Source organism: Botryllus schlosseri, chromosome 15, assembly GCF_051294905.1.
Source record: "Botryllus schlosseri isolate E-star chromosome 15, Bs_hap1, whole genome shotgun sequence".
Taxonomy (NCBI): Eukaryota; Metazoa; Chordata; class Ascidiacea; order Stolidobranchia; family Styelidae; genus Botryllus; species Botryllus schlosseri.
Genome location: NC_137250.1, coordinates 23,526,889 through 23,552,610, shown reverse-complemented (window position 1 = coordinate 23,552,610; position 25,722 = coordinate 23,526,889). Strand labels below are relative to the sequence as shown.

The window sequence follows — 25,722 nt, the reverse complement described above, 5'->3', positions numbered from 1 at the left end:
GTAGGGCTTTTTTGAATCTATTATAAGGCAATTCACGGATATGTGATGGTAATGCATTCCAGATGATAGGTCCCGAGTAGTCGATAGATCTCTTAGTTAGGTTGCTATTGGGTTGGGGTAAGTAGACGTTTCCTTTAGACGAAGATCTCGTGTAATGGGAATGGACATGTTTAGCAGGTATGAAAAAGTCATCAAACACAGGAGGGAGACTCGGTGATCAGGATAGTAATTTCGTTATCATAGTCGAGTATATCAAGTACATCGCTGACCTGACATCTAGCCTACTGCATGCCAGATTTTTCACAAAAGCCGAAATTGCTATAATGCTACGTAGGTTTTGAATGTGTTTTATTCCGCGGTGGATAACAAGATATCGTATTACATATTCTGATGGAGACATCTAGCACTGTATCGAGTTTTAAGGCCGTGACTCAATTATTATGGTAGCAATTTCGTTATCAAAGTGGCGTATGTCAGGGTGCGCGCTGATTTGGCATTCAGCCTGCCGCAAAGCATATTTTATTGCAAAAGCCAGTATTGGTATGTGCACAATTTAAATGTATTTTATACGGCTATGGATAATAAAATTTCGTATTGCATATCTTGAGGAAGGAATCTAACACTGTAGCAAGTTTCAAGGGTGTGACTCTATAATTACAGTAGTAAGTACGTTATCAAATTCGAGTATCCAAGGTCTGCGTGCGCTGGTTTGGCATTGCGCCTACCGCATAAATGAATTTTTGCAAAATTTGATATTGGTATATGTGAATTTTGAAAGTGTTACGTACCGAGATGGATGACGAAATTTGGCATGGTATATCTTGGTTGTGTTATGCAGCTTCGCAGTAGGTTTTATTTAGTATCGTCACTCAATGATTAGCATAGTAATTCCGTTATCAAAGTCGACAATATATCGGTGCGAGCTGATTTACTCGATACTCGACTTCGACAGCGAAATTACTACGCTAGTCATAGAGTCATAGTCTTGAAACTTGATACAGCGCAAGTTGACAGCATCAAAATATACCATACGAGATTATGTCACCCAACTGGATGTGGAACATAGTTAAAATCAACGAAAAGCAATAGCGACTTTGCCTTTAATTACTGGTCGAGACGGATCGACAATAACAAAGTATTCAAAGGTATCTGGGCATGACAGTCACGTGATTTTCCGAGTGTCCACACCACCTTTGAGTACACGCTGATAGTAGAGATAGGATGTAAACGTTTACATACTATACCAGGGGTGGGCAAACTACGGCCCGCGGGCCGCATGCGGCCCGCAACACCGTTTTGTGCGGCCCGCGAAAGCCTCAAGAAACGTTGTAAAAAATTGAGGAAATACGTACAAAAATCGAATTACTGTGGGTACTTGATTAAACTTTTTCTCAATATACATGATAATGATAAGTTATAATCTTACAAGGACCGTAACTGCCGCACCCCAAACCTCCCAATTGGGGGGCCAAATGTATTTCGTGAATTAACAAATAATAAAGCATTTTTTTAGAAATTTATGCAACGTTTTCAAAAATATTTCGCGTAGTCCGCGATTTAATGTTGTCGAATAACTTGATTATTGGGTACCCTTCCCCAAACAAAAAAACGCGTGATTTATAGAAATGGGCACTCCGGCGTCGGGCATTACCGCGCCACGCCGCACCAAGACATATGAAGTTAGGGCATGTAACAATGTAATATACGACGCCGAGAAGTGTGCCAGAACGATCGCTGCGAGAAGACCTTGGCCTTGTTCTGACCAGAAACTTCGAGATGTATACATATTATGTTTAATTGTCCACCTAAATGGCTGGCGCCGAATGTTCCGGTCCCGGCGATGTGAGCCTCAAAGGACATGTGCCATCTCGAAGGAACATTATTTGCCTGCAAAGAGATACCAATTTGGGGTTATTTGGTGAAAATCGCGGCGTTTTGAAGACAATCGTCAAATTTAGCTCGGCGTCGAAAGAGTTAAAAAAGCTTAGAAGGAAAGGGGGCCTTGCTACGAGTCGGCAGACACGGAATCATAATTAAGACACGCGTGGTGATAATGACCGTTGCAGTCGAAAAACACCATGAATACCACAAACAACCAACCCATGAATGGTATATTTTATGGCAGTGGCTATTCGTCCGGAACCGGACGAATAGCCCGCAGCCATAGTTCAGGCTATTCGTCCGGAACTGTGTGACGTAGCTAAGCACCGCCAGCATACTGACGTGTGACGTAAAAATGCGCCGCCAGCAAGCATACTGACGTTGCTGAGTTGACGGACTTCGGCTAGGCTGTTTAACGTTTGCATGTTTAGTTTAACGCTGTATATTACCGGAACATAAAACCGTCGCTGGTTATCTATCTCTACTAATATCCAAACAAGGGTACTCTAGCGTAATGGTGACTTCCGCCACCTACAACGCTAACGACTTGGGTTCAACTACCCGAGGATTATCTGGGCTACTTTAGCCCAGTGTCACTCGGTCCTAAGTCATCGATAAGCGCAGAGAGAGACTAGTTGAAGGACCGGAACTATAGAGATTGCACAATCCTACAATCTCTATACCGGAACAAAGAATCGAATAAAAACGAGAAAAGAAAGGCTCTCTGAAAACGGAAGACTCGACAAGATCAAGATCGAACCTACACTAAGCTGAGGTGGAAACCAGATTGAGATACTGTATGGTCTTCCGGCATCCTAATGTCTGTTCTGTTCATTACATCACATTATGTCCTGTATATCGCATTTTATCATTTTATGTGTGTGTATTTGAAAATGTATCACCCGACGATAATTACTACGAAATTGAATTACAAGCGCCGTGGTCAAATACAACGTGCATTCTATACTTCACAACATTGACAGATTGGATTGGCGATTGGAGGATCCACATTGGTAGTGCTCTGGCAGTTATCGCAGTCGCTCTCTATCACAATACCCCCAAATTACTCCTGCATGAACTGAACACTGATTAATTCGCATTCATTTCTATGATGATCTCCCGATCCTTACGCTACAGCGGGACTGTGGACTTCTGTCCTTGCTTGCTGTAGTTTTTGTATACTTTTTGTTGATCCTAATGTGTAATTGTATTGCAATGCGTCTGTAATACCATCGAGATGCCTTCATAAGTCAATGAAAAGGAATTGGTCGTTATACATGAGGTACAGAATACAGCCATCCACAACGCGATATATCCCGGGTTGCGATATATATCTTCATCTTCTAGCAGACGTGCTGGAAAGACTGGGATATATCAGCTCAGTTCGGTTTATTAGCATTTTTATCGGTTCAGTACACCACACAAATTGCTTTTGGGAGTAGACGGCGATTATTTATTGTTAAGTCCACAAAGCAGGGGTAGCATAGCAGAGATGCGGTACTTAGCTTAAATTTTTCTTCGGATGGTATCATCGCATAGCAGTGGACAATGTCGGACTGGAAATCATTGCACTGCACGATGTACCGCGTGAGTATAGTGTAGTAGATCGGTCGTGGTGTGCCATTGTGGCTTATGGGCCCGCTGGTGAGGTGCCGCGAAACTCGTGTTGGTGATGGCACCCTTTTGACCCCCCCTTCCGCTGGTGAGGTGCCATGTGTTCTTATGGGATCTCTGGTGATGGTACCCTTTCGGGTATAGGCTTCGTCGGTGATGTGTCATGAAAAATCGTGTTGGTGATGGTACCCTTTCAGACCCCTATCGCTCGTGATGTGCCATTGTTTCTTACGGGGTCTCTGGTGATGTGTCATTGGTTCTTATGGGCCCGCTGGTGATGTGCCGTGAAAAATCGTGTTGGTGATGGTACCCTTTCAGACCCCTATCGCTCGTGATGTGCCATTGTTTCTTACGAGATCTCTGGTGATGTGTCATTGGTTCTTATGGGATCTCTGGTGAGGTGCCATGTGTTCTTATGGGTGCGGTCGTGATTCGCCTTTTTTGCTATTGGCGGTGGCGGTGATTCGCCGTGAAAACTCGTGGTCGTGACTCGCCTTTTTTGCTATAGGCTGTGGTGGTGATTCGCCTGTCATGTATTCTTACGCGGTCTCTGGTGATTCGCCATGTGTTCTTATGGGTGCGGTCGTGATTCGCCCTTTCGGGTATAGGCATCTCTCGCATATCGTATTGAAAACTCGGGGTCGTGACTCGCCTTTTTTACTATAGGCGGTGACGGTGATTCGCCTGTCGTGTATTCTTACGGGATCTGTGGTGACTCGCCATGTATTCTTATGGGTGCGGTCGCATGCGGCTATTGCGTCTTATGGCGGGGGTGACGAGCGGCTCTTATTTCTTACGGTGGGGGTCGCATGCGGCTATTGCGTCTTATGGGTGCGGTCGTGATTCGTACTTTCGGTATAGACTGCGGGCGGCATGTCGTACTTTCAGCAAAAAAGGTGTGAAATAGTTTGCTAAGTCTAGGAATCACTTGCAAGGTAATATTTTGGTATTTAGTTTACCACAGAGCCGGCGTAGACGGTGATTCGAATATCAACAATAACAACGGTCACAAATTAACACTTCAAATAGCTGTGAAATAGTTTGCAAAACCCCGCGATCGCTGACAAGATAATGTCTCGGTCATAACCATCTTTCACGACTGGGTGTCATAACCATACCGATCGCTCACGCGGTGAAATTTTAGTAATCAGTTTACCACAGAACTTGATATCGCTGGTAAGATTTAACAAGTAACGAATAACAGACCGCCAGTGTCGGTAACTTGAATAGCGACAAATTGTCACTTATTTCCGCTCTAACCCTAATCCTCTGTGAAGTGAGCGCTTATTCAAAAGGGTGTGATATAATTTTAAAATCCGACGACCACTCACCGGATAATGCTTCGGACATAGCAATCCCTCATGCCCGCTCACAAGGTAATATTTCGGTAATTAGTTTATCCCAGAACCGTCGCAGACGGTGATTCGAAAACCGACAATTTGTCACTTGCCCGCGATCGCTATATGTTTCACGCCTCGCGAAAAGTGGCTGACTTTAGTTGCGTGATAAGATCCATGAAAATATTCAATCGATGTGTTAGTTTGTCAACTTGAAATGTAACTCACTACACAAATCAAGTTGAATCGTATTTGAATGTATTGATTCGACCCAACTCAAATCCTATTAACGCGATCTGTTGAATCGAACGTAACCTGAATATTACTGACGCCAACATTCACCCTCATCGGATCATTCACACATCCCACGCCGCTGTTTTAACACTTATAGAATCAATACCAACTATCTCTGACCCGATAATATTCAATCATTTTGGTAATTTGCCAACTTTAAATCCATTCGCGGCATGTACTAAAGGTAAATCCAAATAATCCAGAATGAAATATTTGGACTTTGACATTGTGCGAATTGAAATAGGTTTGACAAACATGACTACCAACTTTCACCCAGTCACATTTCAAGATTATACTTTGAAACAATCCTTGAAACTGACAACTCTATTCACGACTGAGTTTTCCGTTTATCAAATAGAGTTTCAGTAAATACTATCGCGATATTTTAATGTGTTACTACACACAATAGAATCAATCAATGAAATAACACCTGTTGTAAATATTTCTAACTTGACAACCACTTGTGCATACCGCGATCAACTTGTGACGCGATGAGTTAAATCGGAATATTTCAATCTATTTGTCGAAACCTTGAACAAACTATCGGGTTATTTTTTGTTGCAATCGAGTGAACGGAAATAGTATTACGTCTCGACATCTCGCCATCTTACCATATTCAAAGAGTCAACCACGAAAACATTGTCAAGTAAATCCGTTACCCGACCAACTCAAGCAGTTAGCCAAGCATACACGAGTCCATACAAACACTAAAACCTAAAATCCATAACAAGTTCGGATGTATTCGTATCCCTACGCATCTTTTTTAATCAACTTGAAAAGTCGTTACTATTCTGTAGGATAGAGGGATTACTACGCGGTATATTCTGCAAGACAAACTAATTACTACTCGGTATATTTTGTGAGACAAAAGTAATTACTCTTTGGTACAGGGGACTTGAGCTTAACATAATATGTTTGAGTATACGAGATTTGAAAGTCTGATCGACGTAGTTGCGACTTCATTTCTTACAATCGAACGCTGGTGTTACATTGAAAGTTATCATGCTGTAAACATAAGGATTGACACATCGATTTAACATATGTAATAGTTGATCATGACTTGATTATTAAATTATTCGCGTTAATTAGACCCGGCGTTGTGTTGAAAGTTATGACAGCAACAAACTTTTCAGTACCAATGTTATTAACATATTAAGCTGTAAAACTATGCGTGTCTGAAATGTTCTTGAATGGAAAATTATTCCACCTTGGTACATATCACCCTGCGTATCGCGGATATCAGAAAATATTTTACAAATGTAATTGTCCCCACTAACCAAGACTAAAGATGAAACAACAATTTCCTTTGTTAAACAATAACCGGTACAATACTTTATCATCGTAATCAGCAGTGAGAATTGAAACACTTTCGCACATTATCCGGTGTCAAGATATCACACTAGGTGAATTGACATACCGCCGCTTGCATAATACCTAATCCGTTCACACCATTTCACATACTTTGATCATTACAAAAGTAAATTGGAATATGTTTGCTAGATGCATTCAATTCAGTTAGAAATGTCTGGTGCACAACAATCGTAATATCAAAAAAGTACTTGCTACACTGTTATTTGCTAAACGTGTTTTGCATTGTTGTTCATTTGTAGTATTGATTGTTCTTGAACCCTCAAATAATAATTCCCGACATGAAACCAAGCCACTGAAAGTCGTTACCATCACGAAGAAACAATGTGTACGATGTTTGTCAAATGTATCCTACCTGGCCACCAGAAAACAATTTTCACTCACTCGAAATGAAACCAATGTGATGGTCTCCATTCGATATTTTGTTTGTGTCAAATACTTTACAATGATCACATTTGAGTGGTTGAGCTTTACATCATCAAGCTGTTATTTGTAAATCAAGATTTCGGTAAACTTGTAAATGTATCGTTTAACTAACCAACATTTAGTGATTGTTGAACATACGACTTCGAAATACTGCGTTGATCGTAATTTCCATCATCGTGATAATCGAAGTACATTTCTTTCGAATTCGTAACAACCGGCGTTTCTACGACATGATAAATTTTTGACAAGTTATGCTTAGAAGATTGGTTGCATATCGCGAAAAATAATATACCACTCATATTGATACTGTTACTCCATTGATCGATATTTTCAAACGACTAAAATTTATTACTTGAGTTTCTCCGCTTAATGTAAATGCAAACTCAGCCGTCTTTTAACATCACAAAGGCATTGATAAAAAGTAGGCAATCAAACACAACACTTTGTACGACACTAATTATTGTTCCACACATCTCATTTCATACTAAGTGTATACGAAAGATATTCACGACACATGAAAATATTCGCTCATGCTACGAACATACGCAATGATTGGTGGTGCTTTCAAACTGTTTCGATATCACAAGAACTTTATTGTCTGAATGGGTGTTCATGTATCTTAATAATCAAATAGTTCAACACAGAACTAGTACTAACAGAAACATCAGAGAGTTGTTTACACAAAAGTTTGTATGTGTACAGTATGCGAATACCATGTGTAAGTCCAGCACAATTGCAGTATCCATCCGAGTTTAGTCAACACAAATTTATTACAACGGAGCCACGTAAACTTTCGTGAAAGAAAAGCACACTCACTTCCAGAGGGTTATGTCAACACCATAGCAGTAAATCAGCTACTCCAACAACAAAGTACATATGTTTCTAGCCACGATCCTTACATCTTTCACATAGATCAATCTACTTTGCTAACGAAAAGTGCTGAGTCATCACATGATCGCCCTCACAACAAAACAGCCAGTAGATATTATCATTCAAAATATTCCTAACCCTTTACACACCAGTGACAAATCATACAACGAATATGTTTTGTGGGTCGAACTGTTGTTCAGTGTCAAGTCTACCTGTTGAAACGTACATTAAAACAGCGCAATTCAATTAAAACCACGAATCTATTTTCATTTCCTCACAAACTGTAACATACAGAAAAATAAATTTTATTCCGCCAAAACATACTTGTAACCAATCGCTTTCATTAAACACACAACACCATAAAAGTATTTACTTTCTACAACATAGACATTCCGATGTAGTCAAGAAATATTTTTATTAATCAAAATCATCGACTTCTGTTTACGGCGTTAGTGTGTGCATGTCATACATGTGGGATCCGTATTAAAATGGACACGACACGACTGAATGTAAGGAGATAGAAGTCTATCGCATAGATTTACATGTGGTCTTCGCTACGGTTTCAAAAAACGAATCATCTCTTTTGCATTGATCGAGACCGAGCAAGTTAGTTAATGGCCATGATTGTGTTTGTCATATGCGAATGATAGGGTTACTGTCAAATCTACATACAACAACCTTCTGGCACTCATAATAGCAATTTCATTCTCTCCCTTCGTAATTGTAGACTCACGACAAGTATATTGTACAACTCGACAGCTACGTTTAACAACACCAACGACACTAAACATACGATACCTACCCAAGTAAAATTACCATTTTCACCTGGAGGTCAGTCGTTACCAGAGTAAAAAATACCCTTGTCCTTTGGAGATTTATCGTTTACTCAGAGTAGCAATACATTTTCACTTGGAGGTCTATCGTTTCCAAGAGTAACAAGCCCCCTTTCCTTTGGAAATCTATTTTTTCCCTGGGTAACAAACCTTTTTCACTTGGAAATATATTTTTTCTCTGGATAACAAACCTTTATCACTTGGAAATATATTTTTTTCCCTGAGCAACAAACCTTTTTCACTTGGAAATATATTTTTTCCCTGAGCAACAAACCTTTTTCACTTGGAAATATATTTTTTCTCTGGATAACAAACCTTTTTCACTTGGAAATATATTTTTTCTCTGGGTAACAAACCTTTTTCGCTTGGAAATATATTTTTTACCTGAGTACCAAACCTTTTTCACTTGGAAATATATTTTTATCCTACAGCAACAAACCATTTTCACATGGAAAACTACTTTTACCTAGAGTAACTAATCATTTTCTTTTGGAAATATATTTTCTCCCTGGGTAGCAAACCCGTTTCGTTTGGAAAACTATCATTTACCTGAGTACCAATACCGTTTGCACTTGGAAATCTATCTTTTCTCCGGGTAACAATACCATTTTCGTTTTGAAAACTAACAACCACACCCGACAATTTGATATTTTTGTATATTGTTACAACGGGCAGTGACAAAATATACACCAACAACGACTCCGATACATTTGTGCAATCGCATATTTACTTGTGTTGGTGCGTCCCATCTAAATCATCGGTTACCCACATGCAATGTGCTCTTGTATATCGAAATGCATGTTTGGGAAATTGGACAATAGGTTTCGATAGGTCTGTGATGTCTGGGTTCGTGCTTTGGATTTTCCAGAGTCAAAATGTCTGAATAAAACACCTCCTCGACGATGGTTGGTATGTGGATAACGGTGTTCGGAAAACGGTTGGATTTATGTCACCCATCGCGATAACAATTCCAGGTCGAGTTTTCCCCGCATGTTTACTATATTGTGTCTTTATTGATCAATGTAAGTCTCAACATTCAGTTTGAAATCGGAAACTCTGATAAAGTATGTAACCGGATCCGGATATCAACTCTGAATCGATAAACCAATGAACAATATTCAAAGTAAACATGTTACACCCTGTGTTTCCACGAAAAAAAAACCATTCAGACATACGTCGCGCTTGTTTGCCCACACCAGTATACGCGTAAATGGAGGTGTGTGACATTGCATGCAATGTGTTGGTATACAAACATCGGGGAGTAATCCTTCGATCCACAGACATTATCATAGCCGGTAATTTTGATGCAGATCGAATGTCATCACACCCGATAACAATACCAATAAGCCACATTGCAATGACTCTGAGTCAATCTGAAGCATGACATACAGACGCACAAACATGGTACCGTAACATGGGTTATTCGCACGACGGCGAAAGTGAACTGTACAGCATATATCAATAGAGCGTTCACAGTCGAATATGCGAGCCATGCACAATCATATACCCAGATTTTCGTTGGATATGTACGAAACCAATAAATCGATACATTTCTGTTCCTTCTACGTCAATAATACAAGCGGCATTCCAATGCATCGCTCGAATGTAAGGTTCGTCAGGTGTAAAGTCCATGTCAAATAACACCAAAGTGTCCCTTCCGTGTTTTATTATTTCCACCGACGCTTCTTGTCTGTGTCGTAACACTATGGTGCGGGGAGTTGAAAAACGGTGGATTGTGAAACGGATTAACATGACCAACTGAAACCAACGTCAATAACCTTGTGGTGATGACAGTTTCAAAATGCTCCGATATGACGAGATCAACCTCGATCTCTTGTGGTGATGACCGTTTCGAAATGTCGCCGTACGAACTGGACCCTTACGAAAGTGTGTAATATGCTTGCGTGTGAAATCACGAGGTAGTGTTCTATTGTGGTGTACGATTGCAGTCTTCATTCCACAGAAACACACCTTATTGAATCACAGTATCAGTCCGAGATTTGCAGAATCACTGTTCACGATATTTATTTGGAGTCGTTATGTGGGAGTAGCGATATCCATGCACCGTGATTTAGTGAAAGACTGATCGCAATCATTTCGAGCACCCGTACTTCGATAGTTCACATTGGTCAAACGCTGCAGTCTCAGCAGAAAACTTCGGTGTCGACAACACGACGGATATTGACCGATGTATCCAATTGGTCTGGGTGGTCCGTCTGCAGATAGGGTCATGACTATCTTGTAATGTTACAAAACGATAACACCATCGAATAAATCAGTGAACGGTGTCGAAATATCGATGTCATAGCGCGGACTCAGAGTCATTGCAATGTGGCTTATTGGTATTGTTATCGGGTGTGATGACATTCGATCTGCATCAAAATTACCGGCTATGATAATGTCTGTGGATCGAAGGATTACTCCCCGATGTTTGTATACCAACACATTGCATGCAATGTCACACACCTCCATTTACGCGTATACTGGTGTGGGCAAACAAGCGCGACGTATGTCTGAATGGTTTTTTTTTCGTGGAAACACAGGGTGTAACATGTTTACTTTGAATATTGTTCATTGGTTTATCGATTCAGAGTTGATATCCGGATCCGGTTACATACTTTATCAGAGTTTCCGATTTCAAACTGAATGTTGAGACTTACATTGATCAATAAAGACACAATATAGTAAACATGCGGGGAAAACTCGACCTGGAATTGTTATCGCGATGGGTGACATAAATCCAACCGTTTTCCGAACACCGTTATCCACATACCAACCATCGTCGAGGAGGTGTTTTATTCAGACATTTTGACTCTGGAAAATCCAAAGCACGAACCCAGACATCACAGACCTATCGAAACCTATTGTCCAATTTCCCAAACATGCATTTCGATATACAAGAGCACATTGCATGTGGGTAACCGATGATTTAGATGGGACGCACCAACACAAGTAAATATGCGATTGCACAAATGTATCGGAGTCGTTGTTGGTGTATATTTTGTCACTGCCCGTTGTAACAATATACAAAAATATCAAATTGTCGGGTGTGGTTGTTAGTTTTCAAAACGAAAATGGTATTGTTACCCGGAGAAAAGATAGATTTCCAAGTGCAAACGGTATTGGTACTCAGGTAAATGATAGTTTTCCAAACGAAACGGGTTTGCTACCCAGGGAGAAAATATATTTCCAAAAGAAAATGATTAGTTACTCTAGGTAAAAGTAGTTTTCCATGTGAAAATGGTTTGTTGCTGTAGGATAAAAATATATTTCCAAGTGAAAAAGGTTTGGTACTCAGGTAAAAAATATATTTCCAAGCGAAAAAGGTTTGTTACCCAGAGAAAAAATATATTTCCAAGTGAAAAAGGTTTGTTATCCAGAGAAAAAATATATTTCCAAGTGAAAAAGGTTTGTTGCTCAGGGAAAAAATATATTTCCAAGTGAAAAAGGTTTGTTGCTCAGGGAAAAAAATATATTTCCAAGTGATAAAGGTTTGTTATCCAGAGAAAAAATATATTTCCAAGTGAAAAAGGTTTGTTACCCAGGGAAAAAATAGATTTCCAAAGGAAAGGGGGCTTGTTACTCTTGGAAACGATAGACCTCCAAGTGAAAATGTATTGCTACTCTGAGTAAACGATAAATCTCCAAAGGACAATGGTATTTTTTACTCTGGTAACGACTGACCTCCAGGTGAAAATGGTAATTTTACTTGGGTAGGTATCGTATGTTTAGTGTCGTTGGTGTTGTTAAACGTAGCTGTCGAGTTGTACAATATACTTGTCGTGAGTCTACAATTACGAAGGGAGAGAATGAAATTGCTATTATGAGTGCCAGAAGGTTGTTGTATGTAGATTTGACAGTAACCCTATCATTCGCATATGACAAACACAATCATGGCCATTAACTAACTTGCTCGGTCTCGATCAATGCAAAAGAGATGATTCGTTTTTTGAAACCGTAGCGAAGACCACATGTAAATCTATGCGATAGACTTCTATCTCCTTACATTCAGTCGTGTCGTGTCCATTTTAATACGGATCCCACATGTATGACATGCACACACTAACGCCGTAAACAGAAGTCGATGATTTTGATTAATAAAAATATTTCTTGACTACATCGGAATGTCTATGTTGTAGAAAGTAAATACTTTTATGGTGTTGTGTGTTTAATGAAAGCGATTGGTTACAAGTATGTTTTGGCGGAATAAAATTTATTTTTCTGTATGTTACAGTTTGTGAGGAAATGAAAATAGATTCGTGGTTTTAATTGAATTGCGCTGTTTTAATGTACGTTTCAACAGGTAGACTTGACACTGAACAACAGTTCGACCCACAAAACATATTCGTTGTATGATTTGTCACTGGTGTGTAAAGGGTTAGGAATATTTTGAATGATAATATCTACTGGCTGTTTTGTTGTGAGGGCGATCATGTGATGACTCAGCACTTTTCGTTAGCAAAGTAGATTGATCTATGTGAAAGATGTAAGGATCGTGGCTAGAAACATATGTACTTTGTTGTTGGAGTAGCTGATTTACTGCTATGGTGTTGACATAACCCTCTGGAAGTGAGTGTGCTTTTCTTTCACGAAAGTTTACGTGGCTCCGTTGTAATAAATTTGTGTTGACTAAACTCGGATGGATACTGCAATTGTGCTGGACTTACACATGGTATTCGCATACTGTACACATACAAACTTTTGTGTAAACAACTCTCTGATGTTTCTGTTAGTACTAGTTCTGTGTTGAACTATTTGATTATTAAGATACATGAACACCCATTCAGACAATAAAGTTCTTGTGATATCGAAACAGTTTGAAAGCACCACCAATCATTGCGTATGTTCGTAGCATGAGCGAATATTTTCATGTGTCGTGAATATCTTTCGTATACACTTAGTATGAAATGAGATGTGTGGAACAATAATTAGTGTCGTACAAAGTGTTGTGTTTGATTGCCTACTTTTTATCAATGCCTTTGTGATGTTAAAAGACGGCTGAGTTTGCATTTACATTAAGCGGAGAAACTCAAGTAATAAATTTTAGTCGTTTGAAAATATCGATCAATGGAGTAACAGTATCAATATGAGTGGTATATTATTTTTCGCGATATGCAACCAATCTTCTAAGCATAACTTGTCAAAAATTTATCATGTCGTAGAAACGCCGGTTGTTACGAATTCGAAAGAAATGTACTTCGATTATCACGATGATGGAAATTACGATCAACGCAGTATTTCGAAGTCGTATGTTCAACAATCACTAAATGTTGGTTAGTTAAACGATACATTTACAAGTTTACCGAAATCTTGATTTACAAATAACAGCTTGATGATGTAAAGCTCAACCACTCAAATGTGATCATTGTAAAGTATTTGACACAAACAAAATATCGAATGGAGACCATCACATTGGTTTCATTTCGAGTGAGTGAAAATTGTTTTCTGGTGGCCAGGTAGGATACATTTGACAAACATCGTACACATTGTTTCTTCGTGATGGTAACGACTTTCAGTGGCTTGGTTTCATGTCGGGAATTATTATTTGAGGGTTCAAGAACAATCAATACTACAAATGAACAACAATGCAAAACACGTTTAGCAAATAACAGTGTAGCAAGTACTTTTTTGATATTACGATTGTTGTGCACCAGACATTTCTAACTGAATTGAATGCATCTAGCAAACATATTCCAATTTACTTTTGTAATGATCAAAGTATGTGAAATGGTGTGAACGGATTAGGTATTATGCAAGCGGCGGTATGTCAATTCACCTAGTGTGATATCTTGACACCGGATAATGTGCGAAAGTGTTTCAATTCTCACTGCTGATTACGATGATAAAGTATTGTACCGGTTATTGTTTAACAAAGGAAATTGTTGTTTCATCTTTAGTCTTGGTTAGTGGGGACAATTACATTTGTAAAATATTTTCTGATATCCGCGATACGCAGGGTGATATGTACCAAGGTGGAATAATTTTCCATTCAAGAACATTTCAGACACGCATAGTTTTACAGCTTAATATGTTAATAACATTGGTACTGAAAAGTTTGTTGCTGTCATAACTTTCAACACAACGCCGGGTCTAATTAACGCGAATAATTTAATAATCAAGTCATGATCAACTATTACATATGTTAAATCGATGTGTCAATCCTTATGTTTACAGCATGATAACTTTCAATGTAACACCAGCGTTCGATTGTAAGAAATGAAGTCGCAACTACGTCGATCAGACTTTCAAATCTCGTATACTCAAACATATTATGTTAAGCTCAAGTCCCCTGTACCAAAGAGTAATTACTTTTGTCTCACAAAATATACCGAGTAGTAATTAGTTTGTCTTGCAGAATATACCGCGTAGTAATCCCTCTATCCTACAGAATAGTAACGACTTTTCAAGTTGATTAAAAAAGATGCGTAGGGATACGAATACATCCGAACTTGTTATGGATTTTAGGTTTTAGTGTTTGTATGGACTCGTGTATGCTTGGCTAACTGCTTGAGTTGGTCGGGTAACGGATTTACTTGACAATGTTTTCGTGGTTGACTCTTTGAATATGGTAAGATGGCGAGATGTCGAGACGTAATACTATTTCCGTTCACTCGATTGCAACAAAAAATAACCCGATAGTTTGTTCAAGGTTTCGACAAATAGATTGAAATATTCCGATTTAACTCATCGCGTCACAAGTCGATCGCGGTATGCACAAGTGGTTGTCAAGTTAGAAATATTTACAACAGGTGTTATTTCATTGATTGATTCTATTGTGTGTAGTAACACATTAAAATATCGCGATAGTATTTACTGAAACTCTATTTGATAAACGGAAAACTCAGTCGTGAATAGAGTTGTCAGTTTCAAGGATTGTTTCAAAGTATAATCTTGAAATGTGACTGGGTGAAAGTTGGTAGTCATGTTTGTCAAACCTATTTCAATTCGCACAATGTCAAAGTCCAAATATTTCATTCTGGATTATTTGGATTTACCTTTAGTACATGCCGCGAATGGATTCAAAGTTGGCAAATTACCAAAATGATTGAATATTATCGGGTCAGAGATAGTTGGTATTGATTCTATAAGTGTTAAAACAGCGGCGTGGGATGTGTGAATGATCCGATGAGGGTGAATGTTGGCGTCAGTAATATTCAGGTTACGTTCGATTCAACAGATCGCGTTAATAGGATTTGAGTTGGGTCGAATCAATACATTCAAATACGATTCAACTTGATTTGTGTAGTGAGTTACATTTCAAGTTGACAAACTAACACATCGATTGAATATTTTCATGGATCTTATCACACAACTAAAGTCAGCCACTTTTCGCGAGGCGTGAAACATATAGCGATCGCGGGCAAGTGACAAATTGTCGGTTTTCGAATCACCGTCTGCGACGGTTCTGGGATAAACTAATTACCGAAATATTACCTTGTGAGCGGGCATGAGGGATTGCTATGTCTGAAGCATTATCCGGTGAGTGGTCGTCGGATTTTAAAATTATATCACACCCTTTTGAATAAGCGCTCACTTCACAGAGGATTAGGGTTAGAGCGGAAATAAGTGACAATTTGTCGCTATTCAAGTTACCGACACTGGCGGTCTGTTATTCGTTACTTGTTAAATCTTACCAGCGATATCAAGTTCTGTGATAAACTGATTACTAAAATTTCACCGCGTGAGCGATCGGTATGGTTATGACACCCAGTCGTGAAAGATGGTTATGACCGAGACATTATCTTGTCAGCGATCGCGGGGTTTTGCAAACTATTTCACAGCTATTTGAAGTGTTAATTTGTGACCGTTGCTATTGTTATATATATATCGACTTTTCAATTAGAGTAAAATGAAAAGGGCAAAAGAAAACAGGAAACAAAAAAAAAAACATCAAGATAATCAGTTTTAGGCTCGTATTAAGCGTCTCCAACGTAGGCGGTCGTGGGCGTCTTCATTGTTGATATTCGAATCACCGTCTACGCCGGCTCTGTGGTAAACTAAATACCAAAATATTACCTTGCAAGTGATTCCTAGACTTAGCAAACTATTTCACACCTTTTTTGCTGAAAGTACGACATGCCGCCCGCAGTCTATACCGAAAGTACGAATCACGACCGCACCCATAAGACGCAATAGCCGCATGCGACCCCCACCGTAAGAAATAAGAGCCGCTCGTCACCCCCGCCATAAGACGCAATAGCCGCATGCGACCGCACCCATAAGAATACATGGCGAGTCACCACAGATCCCGTAAGAATACACGACAGGCGAATCACCGTCACCGCCTATAGTAAAAAAGGCGAGTCACGACCCCGAGTTTTCAATACGATATGCGAGAGATGCCTATACCCGAAAGGGCGAATCACGACCGCACCCATAAGAACACATGGCGAATCACCAGAGACCGCGTAAGAATACATGACAGGCGAATCACCACCACAGCCTATGGCAAAAAAGGCGAGTCACGACCACGAGTTTTCACGGCGAATCACCGCCACCGCCTATAGCAAAAAAGGAGAATCACGACCGCACCCATAAGAACACATGGCACCTCACCAGAGATCCCATAAGAACCAATGACACATCACCAGAGATCTCGTAAGAAACAATGGCACATCACGAGCGATAGGGGTCTGAAAGGATACCATCACCAACACGATTTTTCACGGCACATCACCAGCGGGCCCATAAGAACCAATGACACATCACCAGAGACCCCGTAAGAAACAATGGCACATCACGAGCGATAGGGGTCTGAAAGGGTACCATCACCAACACGATTTTTCACGGCACATCACCAGCGGGCCCATAAGAACCAATGACACATCACCAGAGAACCCGTAAGAAACAATGGCACATCACGAGCGATAGGGGTCTGAAAGGGTACCATCACCAACACGATTTTTCACGACACATCACCGACGAAGCCTATACCCGAAAGGGTACCATCACCAGAGATCCCATAAGAACACATGGCACCTCACCAGCGGAAGGGGGGGTCAAAAGGGTGCCATCACCAACACGAGTTTCGCGGCACCTCACCAGCGGGCCCATAAGCCACAATGGCACACCACGACCGATCTACTACACTACTCGCGTGCTCACTGCTCATGCTCACGCATCGTGTACTGTGTCATTGAGATTCACTGTGTGCTGCCACAGAAACAATGCATTCGATATATTCAAGAGCATGGCGCCAAGGCTACCGATAACCTAAACACATAAACAGCCGAAGTCCGTCAATGCTCATTGCTAAATAATGCCAGTATGCGGTATGTTGGTTTTTAATAGTTACGTCACACAAAACATATATTTCGGATAGTTACGTCATACAGTTCCGGACGAATAGCCTGGACTATGGCTGCGGGCTATTCGTCCGGTTCCGGACGAATAGCCACTGCCATATTTTATTCAACAATTGTTCAGGCGAAGCGGCGCTGTTACGCCATGCTTCAGCAGATCGTTGATAATGAAGATCAGAAGCTCTGGAGACACTTTCTTTTCTCTTGTGTATGCCCAAATGGTCCAACCTGGAATTTCACTGTACTTAAACCTCGTTCAAAGTACACAAAAGGTCCACATTATTATACACTGACGCCAATGCAGTTATATCAATGGGGCTGTTCCACTTCATTTTGAACACGCGGTGGCGACAAAGGTAACTCGACCCAAATCTGTTTTGTTGCTATATGCTTTACTATGGGAATGGAATAAACATGGACCGAATTTCGTCTCTTGGCGTACAACGAGGATGGTGAAAGTATCCATATCAATATAAATCATCCATATGGATATCAAATAACTGTTAGCCGACGAAAATGAGGCTATTTCTTGGCGTCTTGTCCTCTTGCTGGACATTGGCACCTGGCAGGTTGCAGCTTACCGGTACATTGCTGTAAATTTTCCGAGAGTCGTTGATATGGCAAGTGTTATATGCGTCATTGTGTAAGGATGACGTACATTTGATCGCAGAAGATGCATCAATTAGAAACAAAAAGTTATCAGGAGGATAGGTTCCGTTTACGAAGAAGAGGTATGGATGCCTGGTCCTCTCCTGGAAAAGTACCGTAGTATGCAGAATATCATTTCACCAGCATGATTTATCCTGCTTCCGCTGCAGTAAATCAGTACCCCCATGAGTGTTGTGTCTTGTGGAAAATTATGCTATGTACATTGTACATTTGCTGCTGTGAGGTCCTACAACATATAAAAATCATGCTTTTGAATTACAATGAAGCTGATGAAACTTCAGTCAAGACTCAAGACAGCCTCATCTATTCTGTTTTTAATGAAAGAGGTTGCAGAGGAGACGTCAGTGTCAAAAGCTGTTGCAAAAGAATAGACCGTACAAGTCATCAGTCACGGCATCTTGTTCTGACAAGTCAACAATTCGGAAAAGGGGATAGCTGAATCTACAGAGATTCACCCGTTATTGAAAGAAGCATACTCTATAGTTGATAGTGTAAAGCAGTGGTTCCCAACCTTTTTCGATCCATCGCCCCCTTTTCAATGTCAACACCGATCATCGCCCCCCAAATTTTGTGTACCGAAAACTGGGCATACAAACTATAATCACCGGCGGGTTGACTAAAAAAAAAGGTCAAATTGTCGGCTTAATGTCTAAATTGACGCACTTTTGTTACAAAATTTCCGTGGGATGACTAAAAAAAAAAGGTCAGCCGTTTTGACGCGTCATCGCCCCCCTATCTATCGCCCCCTTCGCTATTTTCGCCCCCCGTCGCCCCCTTTGTCCATTTTCGCCCCCCTGTCGCCCCCTTCATCATTTTCGCCCCCCTTGACCGCCAAATCGCCCCCTGGGGGGCGATATCGCCCACGTTGGGAACCACTGGTGTAAAGCAACCATCATTCCAATTATAAATCCTGAACACTCGGCACTGTCGGATATTGAAAGCATGACGTCATTTGTGTACTTCCAACTGAAAGACTTGGCAATCAGGCTTAGTTGTAAGACAACTATCTCATATTACCGGTACTTCAACAAAACAGGACTATTGTCGGTTGCTCACTACATGGACTCTTATTATACGTATCTGATTATCTGATACCTATTATGTTGGTAGCACAACGAACTTTGCTACAACCTTCAAGATTTTCAACTACAAACACGATGATCAAAAATGACCAAGGCTCACAAGCTCATATTTATGTTTTACAATTCTTGGATATGGTAATGCTATTTGTATCAATTTAGTTTACACCATAGTATTTTGCTTTTTGTCTCAGTCCCATACATGGGTTTCTCAAATAGCAGGTTGACATTCCTTCTTCCTAAGAATTATGTTAATGTGTAATAATGAGCATGCATAAATCCGTTGCTTAGAATGTTATAATCCAATGTTAATGTGCTTACCGTACTATTTATTTTCGGGTCGGGCAAAAAAATATTCGAGAACCTTTGCTTTATAGACTATATACGCTTTGCTACTTCAGTTTATAACCGTTCCATTTTATTCAACAAAATAACGGTAACAATACAACTGGTACATCCTTTAATTGTCAATGATCAGAGAGGATGAGATCTATCGTTGGTAATTCATAGGCGCCGAACCTGGGTATGCAAGGTATGCCACGCATACCAAGACATTTTCTTAGGTATGCGGCATACCTAGAATTCGGTTTGGCATGTATCGGCATAAACCCGCGATTGTGTGATTTAGAACAAATCGCAATGTATTTCCGTTTACAACATTGCCTGCTGCTGCTATGTGAGCGAGTCCAATTAGCGAAAAGCGTCTTGCCAATTAGCGAGATTCGTCTGTGCCTAATGTAACGCGACGCGATATCCCTCTGAGATGATCGCGAAATTATGTCATTGATTGTCGTGCGCTCGGCAATCGTCGCATGGGACGCTTGTCTGATTTATCGCGTCTCCAACAAGCCTAGGTTCACTGGCTTGAACAATCACATCAGCAGTAGGCCAGGTTCGCACTATACCAGCGCTAGCCTGCACTATCGCATCTGCATTGGCGCGCACGATATCATCGCTTAACTACACAATCGCATCTGCAACAGGCCTGGTGCGAAAGATATCATCGATGGCCATTGGCCAACTACCGCGTCTCGAGCCTAGCATACGTTGGCTCCTATCTCTCGATGGCTTAGAGACAATGCCGTTAGGTGTATGCTGATTAGCGATTACCGCCAAACTGAATGACATCGAATGCCCGCTGACATGTGCGATTGTACGTGCGCCGGGCATGCGTAATTGAATTCCGCTAAAACTTAAACATAACCACTCCAGGGATATGTTTGTCAAGGCTCGAGTTGTAAAAGACGAGAAAGGTTTGAACCTGAAGTCGGTGCCACTCGGACATTTTGCCTTGCGGATATCGTCGCCGAGGTTACGTTTAATATGCATTGATAATTGGCGTATTTAATTGTTCGCTAGCGATCACGCTAATTGACCGCGCTTCCGGACTCATTGACAAGCTTATCATACGCGCATGTACGCATGTACTTGTGACTTAACCCTCATGGATCGATGCTATATTAACCCTAGTTATCAATTCCGTCATATTATGACGTTATTCATTTGTGACGTCATCGAACCCGCATACCGAAGGAAAATTAGCGTTCGGCGCCTATGGTTGGTATTATTAGTATTTTAACTGCTACAATACTACTGGTACATTGTTTAATTGTCAATCATCAGAGAGGATGAGATCTAGTTGGTATTATTAGTATTTTATCATTTAAAAAACCAACAGATAGTGATGAGATTGAAGAATAGGAAGGTATTGGAAGGGCATTAAGTCTTTCAACCGGACAGCTATTTGGTTAAGGTAATAATACATCTAGAAAGGGTTTGCGTTGAACCCAGTCCAACCTGGTGTAATATTGGGCGCTAAATGGCGAAAATGATAATGATAGAACCATTGCAGTTGGTGATAAGGATAGAATCATAATTTCAGCACTTCCATCACGAGGACAAGACGCCAAGAAATAGCATCATTTCGTCATCTAACAGCTATTTGATATCCATATGGATGATTTAAGTTGATATGGATACTTTCACCATCCTCGTTGTACGTCAAGAGACGAAATTAGGTCGATGCTTAGTCCAGTCCCATAGTAAAGTATGTAGCAACTAAACAGATTTGGGTCGAGTTACCTTTGTCGCTACCGCGTGTTCAAAATGAAGTGGAACAGCCCCATTTGTAAGGGCTGTGTGTATGTAAAGGAATTTGTAGCCTATCGGTTGGATTCCCGACTCACCAAAAGAAGAGCATTTGACGTATGCCATGTAGTGCCTGGGATCACCGAGGTACGTGTGCTTCGCATTCCTGAGTTCCTTACCTATCAAAAAAGAATAAAACATTTCTTTACGGTGAGCACAACTATAATAAATAAACAAAGAATCGGTCACCGTAAATACTATTTTATTCAAATCCAAATTTTTCGACGGCCATAACTCCGCTTCCACTGGTTGGAATTGAACCAAATTTTGTGAGCATCGTTTCTATAGACAGCCTAACACTTTCATGGGGTGAACAGAAAATTTTCAAATTTTTTATTATTGATTTTTATATAATATATAGAAACTTTATTCTCCTGTAGCAAAGCGGTTACTGGCTGGAATTGAACCAAATTTTGTGTGTAGGCTTAAATTAGGTAACCTAACAATTTTATCAAGTAGCCAGTACGATTTGAGAAAAAAGTCATTTTTGACGTGCCCTACTAAACACGGACGCGAAACACACATATTTAAGACGATAACTACGCTCAACATCTTGCCAACAGTTCGCGTTCACAATAGCTAGTGTGCGGTATAGACACTAGACAGGCATCAACAATAGCGAATGTCATGCATAGCGAATCAATCAAAATAATTCAAGCTGTGCAATATGCATATTACGTCACACCTAACCCGAAATCAAACCCAAACTCGCTACAAAATTCTGGAATATACTATAGTACAGGGTGGCAGACCTGCTTCAAGCGCGAGCCGCACATCGCAAAAAGAAAAATAGCCACAACAACAAAATTCAAAAGCACGAATTTATTACGTCACAATAAAATGGAAATAAACAAAACAAAAATACGCATATTGACAATATGTTTTGTTATTATTATTTCTTGCACAGAACGGTGGTGCTTATTGTATTTTTCAGGCTATGTGCTCCACGACACGAATTTTTGTAATTGCATTGGTTCTTTGATTTTCGTAATCTTGGGGAAGACTTTCATTCTCTTCTCTCAATCAATCGTCAGTCTCTCTTGTTCCCATGCGTCCATATTGTGGTCTCTTCTGCCAACTCGTAGTACGGCTCACTTTCAGTCTGGGATTTTCAATGCACTACCGTATAGTAGTGAGATCGGCGATAAGGAGCCAGGAGAAAACTCCGACACGTAGATGATGGCACCGGTCATTACCGCGCCACGACGCACCAAGACATGAAGTTATAGGCCATGTATCATGCGACACCGAGAAGTGTGCCAGAACTATCGGGAGCGAGAAGACCTTGGCCGTAAAGGCTGCCCTTGTGCTGGCCGAAAACTTCGATATATATACAATTATACATATACGTTTAATTGTCCATAGGCTTCTAAATAGCTGGCGACGAATGTTCCTCTTCCGGCGATCTGAGCCCCACAAGACAAATGCCATCTCGGGGGAACGTTATTTACCAGTAAAGAAATACCAATTTGAAACCGTACATTTGGGCGATTTCAGTATCTTTGACGTTGCAGATAGGAGGTCGCGAAGTAACATCATGTAACGAAAGTCATTATACCAACGGCTACGCCCGAAGATGTTTAATCATTATTTAGGGGCCCTACCTTTTCCAACACAACTCACTCAGCTCTACCGGTAAATCTGATTACGTGAGCAGAGAGAGGGTAAAAATTGATAGCAATATATATGCAATTCCCGATCATATTGACCGATTAAATCATGAATTATCGATTTTTTTTTCGCGTTATGCGCGTTTAGGCGATACAAGCTCACTCACTGAAGGACACCCAATATAGATGAGCGGCAAAAAGCGTATTAGCTGAGGGGGTCTGGGGGCCAAGACCAAGGTATGGGGTGGGGGCCTGAAGAAGTACTGTTATACGTTCCTAGTCGTGACTACAGTGCGTAACCAACTGCGCCACTCACAACCGTTACGTTATAGAAGCATCAATTTATAGTCAGGTTGAACCTCACTAGTAAAATGGTGAAACTCATGTGCAATCATTAAAGAGCCGCAATCAAAGGCTTAAAGAGTCGCAGTTTGCCCACCCCTGTCATAGCTTATACTATTTACGACGACAAGCGCCAACCACTCGCTATACGAAGAACATCAGAATTAAAGCGTTCCGAACTGATTTCCTACTTTGCAAATTTATTTCCAATTATCTAGCTCACTTTCCGATGCCGCTTCAGGATTCAGGTTCCCGTGTTCGTCCACGATTTGCGCCTTACTTTCATTTTCTGCCCCGAAGTGTACAAAGATATCAAAATGTATAGGCCTACGTCATGCAAGAAAAGAGACTTAACGATGATTACCTTCTACGGAATATTCTTCAAAATACCCATCGTCGGTTTCTTTCACGTGCAGGTCAAATTTGATTTCCCTGCCGCTACAAATAGATGTAATATGCAATCGAATAGCACATCCATATTGCAATAAACCCAAATATTTTCGATTGACACTCGTCAGGGGCAATCGTCAGCTACTAGTAGAGAATTGGAATAACATTGTATATCAACAATCGCATCACAAAATATGACCATCAGTTCGTTTTAGGGACGGAGTCGTTTTAAGTCGTGTAGCAGTAGTATCAATCATCCTTAGTCCAGCACATACTTACTCCGTGTAAAAGTACGTAATGATGTCGTGGAAACCAGTCCTATCTATTTGCAAATCATTGAAAGTGAGGCATTTGTGATCGAGAGAAATGTAATCGTTCGAAGTCACCGTTTCGTACCATGTTCCATTGTACTGTCAACACATGCGGTCAATGTAATCAGTATTGCTATTCAAAGTAACGCCGTGAATTTTTATTCACACACAAGTATAAGCAGCGATTTCAAAGGTATTACAAAGCTACTTCAAGCTTTTTTCGAGTATTGAAATTTTACGCTCCTGGCAAATAAGATACCATGCTAAGCAATCGAAGCATACGAAACATACAATCAGGACCAAGACAGCACTTCATCAGCCCCCCCCCCAAAAAAAACGTTGACAGTTGGCGAAGCCCCATCATGATGTACCTTTTGCCCACTATACTCATCAACGAGATTTGTTGTAGGCATACTAATTAGTGAACCAACTTATATCGCCTAAACGCGAGTAGAGCGAAAAACTTCCATAATTCATGATTTAATCGGTCAGTATGAGCGGTTATTGCATATTTATCGCTATCAATTTTGTATCCTCTCTCTTCTCACGTAATCAGATTTACCGGTACAGCTGAGTGAGGTGTCTTGGTAAATGTAGGACCCGTAAATAATAATTAAACATATTCGTGCGGACCCGTTGGTATAATGACTTCGATACGTGTTGTTATTTTGTGACCTCCTATCAGCTATGTCAAAAGATTTTGAAATCGCCCAAAGGTACTTAACTAAAAGACGCACACGATTTCAAATTGGTATTTCGTCAATGGCAAATAATTTTTCTCGGCGGCATGGCATTTGTCTTGCGAAGTTCAAATTGCCAGGACCAGGAACATTCAGCGTCAGCCATTTAGGCGCCTATGGAAAATTAAACATGTATGCATCGAAGTTATCTTTTATTATCTTTAATACGGCGTAAAATGGCATTGCATTCTTTGTGGTCGCGTAAAAGGTACATTCATTCATGCTGTTGCTACAATTGAATACTCGGCTGATGCTTAATCCTCGATTCAGAATCGAATCATTCAGGTAATCGATGATTTGCCCATCCATATTATTAAGTTGAACGTTGAATCGAACACCACCTACCTCGCTCCACTTCATCGGGTGCTCAGGTTTTGGCGGAAGTGAGTTCACGTCGCAGCCGTAATTTTCAGAAGCCATTGCCGTCAGGGCAAACGCGAGGACTGTCAATATTGACATTTTATCTTATAGTAAGGCCGGAGAACAGAAAGAAATAATTCTGTTCAAA

General features: G+C 40.4%; 1 protein-coding gene across 3 annotated transcripts; it reads right to left on the bottom strand.

Annotated features, from left to right (window-relative positions):
• On the bottom strand, positions 1-25,722 carry LOC145456906 (uncharacterized). Of its 3 annotated transcripts, none has more exons than XM_080335048.1 (7): positions 25,560-25,722; positions 24,443-24,573; positions 24,138-24,211; positions 23,997-24,062; positions 21,860-21,940; positions 18,025-18,153; positions 1-2,110 (listed from the first exon to the last, which is right to left on the bottom strand). In XM_080335048.1, the coding sequence occupies exons 1-6, from the start codon at positions 25,671-25,673 to the stop codon at positions 18,035-18,037; spliced, it is 585 nt and encodes a 194-aa protein (XP_080191174.1). In that variant the 5' UTR covers positions 25,674-25,722; the 3' UTR covers positions 1-2,110; positions 18,025-18,034. The 3 variants fall into 3 exon arrangements, with proteins under 3 accessions (XP_080191174.1, XP_080191172.1, XP_080191171.1); XM_080335046.1 differs by lacking the exon at positions 1-2,110 and adding an exon at positions 17,892-17,973 and having other exon boundaries at positions 18,019-18,153; XM_080335045.1 differs by lacking the exon at positions 1-2,110 and having other exon boundaries at positions 17,892-18,153.